Genomic DNA, 5,000 nt, shown 5'->3' on the forward strand with positions numbered 1-5,000 from the left:
ATATATATATATATATATATATATGTGTGTGTGTGTGTGTGTGTATATATATATATATATATATATATATAACAAATAATGAAGGATTTTTAAACCGGGTAAAATACTTCATAAGCTCTCTCTTGGCACACCAGGCTAACAATATTACTTAAATTAGTGGAGAACGCCAAGTAATCTTTTGGTAAATTCGCAAGTCATGGTTCATCACAGTTCTATACTATAAATCCATGGATGTGTTCCAGACAAACTAGTTTTTACAGAGTGATATATAAGAAGCAAGTTCAAAACAATGGTCATTACATATGACTCCTTTATTAGAACAAATTTGGCTTACAGCTGTTTCCAGTAGTCATTTTAGGTACATTACTGATAGGTTTACTCAGTTGGTCTATTGATCAATTGAGGCAAATTGAATGACCAAAGAAAATTAATGCTACTTTCGTCAGAGGCATTTCTGGAAATAACAATCAGAGCACGCGGTACGACTATTGTGAGGGAAAGGTGGGGTAAGACTGGGATGTTCGAGTAGAATAGAGAACAGGGGAAGATAAGTCACAAAGGGGAGGGAGCAAGTAAGGGAGTGGTACGGGAGTCACTTAGTAGTAGTAGTAGGGGTATTGTATTGCCAAATTTGGAAGAGGGACGGTCACAAACATGGGTCAGCACCCATTACCATATTAGCATTGTAACCTATGTATAATGTTAATATGGTAATGAGAGCTTACCCACGTTTGTGGCTGTTCCTCTTCCAAATTTGGCAATACAACAATACCTCTACAACAACAACAACAACAACAACAGCTGCTGCTGCTACTACTACTACTACTACTACTACTACAACTACTCAACAACTACTACTGATGTAATAATAACACCATTTGGAACACCGTATCTGGTGTACCAAGCAAGTTCGCGGACACTTGCTTGTATCTAGGATAAGACAATTCACTATAACAGTTCACCAGTGAGCTGTGTTGTTATTCCGCAAGTAATTTTCTCGTTGGCAGATATCTACGCAAAGACGGTTCCAAGTGGACTAACATGACATCGAGGCTATTCCTGCGGATAACTTTACCAATGGTGTCGGCCTTCCCCATCAGTGCTAAGACCGGCTAATACAAAATGAGATCAGCCGTATACACAACAGATGCAATGACAGCGCCAGCCGGACACACGGCTTGCATAGTTTCTCAAGATGCTTGGGATCAACGGATACCCAGAGTCATGCGCTGTTTATCTTGATACGATATCACCATGTCGCGCACATATGGTTGTGATGCATGTGCCTGGTGTACCCTTATCAGACGAGTAGTCATGATGGGTATAATGGGCTTCGTATATTTTACCCCATTGTCACTTTGATTGCATGCACTGCTCTCTCACTCAATAATAATAATAATAATAATAATAATCATGGTTTCTGATCTTAACTTTTCTCTGAGCCAGGCAGTGGCTCTCTTGGCTTCAGATCTTAACTGATTGGAAGTGTTACAATGTACATCGTTTTGTCTCGGTACAAAAGTGGCAAACAGGGTATCGGCCTGAAATTGTCTACAGCAAATGTTTTGCTCAATACCACAGATTTGCTTGTCAGTCACTTTGATGGCATCACAACCATATGTGCTCGACATGGTGATCTCATATCAAGATAAACAGCGCATGACCTCGCAGTTAGAATTGTCTTCAGGTCGAATAGCCTATCCCGCTCAAAAGGTCCCTGAATAAGGGCTGTTTAAGGATGTTGAGTAAAACACCTGTTTCCAAAGGTGAATTATTCAAACACCAAAGAATTCCTCTCAACACCTGGCTATGATGTTCCCCCACTAATTCTGCTCATGATCAGAGATGCACATATCGTCAGCCACCAAGGGACATGCTCAACTGGTTAAGGTCAAACAATTGACAAGCAAATCTGTGGTATTAAGCAGAATATTTGCTGTAGCCCATTATTATTATTATTATTATTATTATTATTATTATTATTATTATTATTATTATTATTTTATGTTTGACTTTTGTTTTGCATTTGTACAAGTTGGATCCAAGTCTCACCCAGAGACCTCAAGAGACAACAAGTTAGAAGTTCATGTAGGTGTTATGCCTAGGGTACCATATATTTGGATTTGTACATAGTGTTTATTATTATTATTATTATTATTATTATTATTATTATTCAACAAAAATGAAGGAATGTGAGAGAATTTATAACTGCTATAAATATTGGATAATGTGGGAATATTGATGTGGCAGAGAGGAACAATATGAAATAAGGGATACTCGAATAAATAGAAAGAAGAGAGATGTCATATATCAGTTGAATAATGTTACAACATTGTCTGGTTTTCACGTTTTTTATTATTGTATTTAAAAATGTTTTACAGTGTTGAAGTGTGTTAAGCATTAAAAAAAATATTTTGTAATGTTCATCAAGTTCAGTTAGCGCTTTCATACGTTCGTAGTAATCTTCAGATTTCAAAAAGTATTTAACTGACGGTTGAGTTCTTGACAACTGTAGGAAAATGACCGACTTCTTATACCTTTTAGAAGGCTCCGACAAGCTGAAATTTTCAAATACGGTTTTGACCAATCAGCATGCAGTTTAAATACCACGGTTTGCGTGGCGCACCGATATCACTGGCATCAATCCCACCTTTGTCTTAACACCATTAGCTTGCGGTTTACATGTAATGGTTTGATGAGTGAGCAAACTTAGTTGGTTTCGATCGTTTTTATTTCAATCGGTGCGAGTGTTCTACGGAGTATTTTGATTCATATGTTAAAGATGTTTTTTTGTTGTTGTTAATCTACATCATTAACTATTTTGTTATATTTTTATTGTTATTTCCGTTCAGAACAGGTTTGAACATTTTGATAAAACGTTTTCTTTTATCTTTCTTCCAACCTCACTTGTCATGTAGCTTGTGGAAAGGAAAAATTAGAAACATTTTCTGATCACATGTCTCTATATGTTCGCTCAATGGAATTTGGCAAACATTAATGTCTCGGATTTGTTGTCTGTGGACCCGTGAGCGTTCCGATTATGCATTCCCTGTCTCACCAACATATAGTTCATCGCAATTAGGGCATTTAATGCAGTAGATCAAATTTCTGCTTTTGCAGTTCATATCTGCATTTGTTAATATCTGTCAATTTTTTGTTCTTATGGAACTACCTGTATGCATGTATTGACACGTTCCGCATCTGTTATCATTACACTTGAATACTATGAATGTTTTATCCTGTTTGTCTATCTTGAATTTTATCTTTGTTAATAGTTTCTTTAGGTTATATGGTTACCTTTTGCTTAAGATAAGTGTTTGATTAGTTATGCCTTTTTTTTTTGACAAAGTGAAAAATTAAAAAAAACATGGTATAGGCACACCCCCAAAAAGGTCACAGAAAATGAGAAAGCAACCATACTCCTGGATATGCCAATACACACAGATAGAGAAATTAAGACCAATTATGCTGAATATAGCTGTCATAGATCACCAAAGAATAAAAAAATGCTTTCTAATCGATGTATCAGTACCAACAGTTGACAACGTATCTCTAAAAGAAACGGAGAAATTTTCAAAATAAAAAGATCTGGAAATAGAGGTAACTCGAATGTGAAGCCTAAAAACAAACAATTCCTTTCATAGTAGGTGCATTATGTATGATAAAAAAATATTCAGACACATACATTACAAAAACACCAGGACTTACAAGTATATATAATATACAAAAAATAGCACTACAAGACACCGCACACATCCTATGTAAAACAGTGAAAATAAGAGCACCGCAACAAACCACAGCACATACCCGAGGCCTACAGAGCTGCGCTCGTTAGTGGAGTGAAAGCACGTTATAAAAGTAAGGCTACTGAATAATAATAATAATAATAATAATAATAATAATAGGTCTCTGGGTGAGACTTGGATCCAACTTGTACAAATGCAAAACAAAAGTCAAACATAAAATAATAATAATAACTGAATTAATCAAAATAGGCAGGAAAAATAAATATTCTTAACACGGCTCTCAATGAATTAATCAAAATAGACAGGAAAACAAGAAAAATAATGACAGCATCCAGGATGCAGCACCCAAAATCTGACACAGAAAAATTAGATATACCAAGTATCGAAGGTTGTAGAGGCCTTATACAGCTAGGAGACTATTACAAAATAACTGCCATAGGACTACAGAAATACCTACTTCAGAAGCAAGGAAAACTAATACATATAACCACAAAACACGAACAAAACAAAAAAACTGTCTTCAGTCTCTAAGGAAACTGACAAATACAAAAAAGAAGTCATAGTACCTAACAACCATGAAGAAAAAGAAGAATCCAAACTAAAACTGGAACAGCAACGGATCATGATAAAACGATGGCAAGAAAAGCCCCTTCTTGGCAAATATTAAGTTAAACTAAACAGAAAGGAAATAGACAAAGCAAAGCCCAAACAATGGATGAGAAGCTCAAGAGACAGAACAGAAACTGAAAGATCTTTAATTGCAACATAAGATTAAAGCCTTACCAACAGAAATCCCCAAAATCACGCAATGAAAAGAAATACCTGTAACTACAGAATATGTGGTGATGGAGCAGAAACAATACATCGTATTGTCTTCGGCTGCCCAATCCTGGCTAAGAAGGAATATATTCACAGACACTGGAAGCTATGACAACACTATGGAATAACAACAGAAACAAGAGAGTATAGACATAAGTCAGAAAAAGATCACAGAAAATGAGAAAGTGACCATAATCTGGGATATGTCAATACACACAGATAGAGAAATTAAGGCCAATAAGCCGGATATAGTTATCAGAAATCACCAACATAACAAATACTTTCTAATCGATGCGTCAACACCAACAGATGACAATGTTTGTCTAAAAGAAACGGAGAAATTTTCAAAATACAAAGATCTGGAAATAGAGGTAACTCGAATGTGGATCCTAAAAACAGAAGCAATTTCTATCATAGTAGGCGCATGAGGTATGA

At 35.8% G+C, this 5,000-nt stretch overlaps 1 protein-coding gene across 1 annotated transcript in view; it reads left to right on the top strand.

Moving 5' to 3' along the window:
* The window catches only part of LOC106874956 (unconventional myosin heavy chain 6), a 31,014-nt gene extending 29,898 nt beyond the window's left edge, over positions 1-1,116 (top strand). The window contains exon 17 of the mRNA XM_052968458.1: positions 958-1,116. Coding sequence (XP_052824418.1) covers positions 958-1,116 — 159 coding nt within the window. The remainder of the gene's footprint in view (positions 1-957) is intronic.
* The last annotated feature ends 3,884 nt before the right edge of the window (positions 1,117-5,000 follow it).

This window comes from Octopus bimaculoides, chromosome 6, assembly GCF_001194135.2.
Source record: "Octopus bimaculoides isolate UCB-OBI-ISO-001 chromosome 6, ASM119413v2, whole genome shotgun sequence".
Taxonomy (NCBI): Eukaryota; Metazoa; Mollusca; class Cephalopoda; order Octopoda; family Octopodidae; genus Octopus; species Octopus bimaculoides.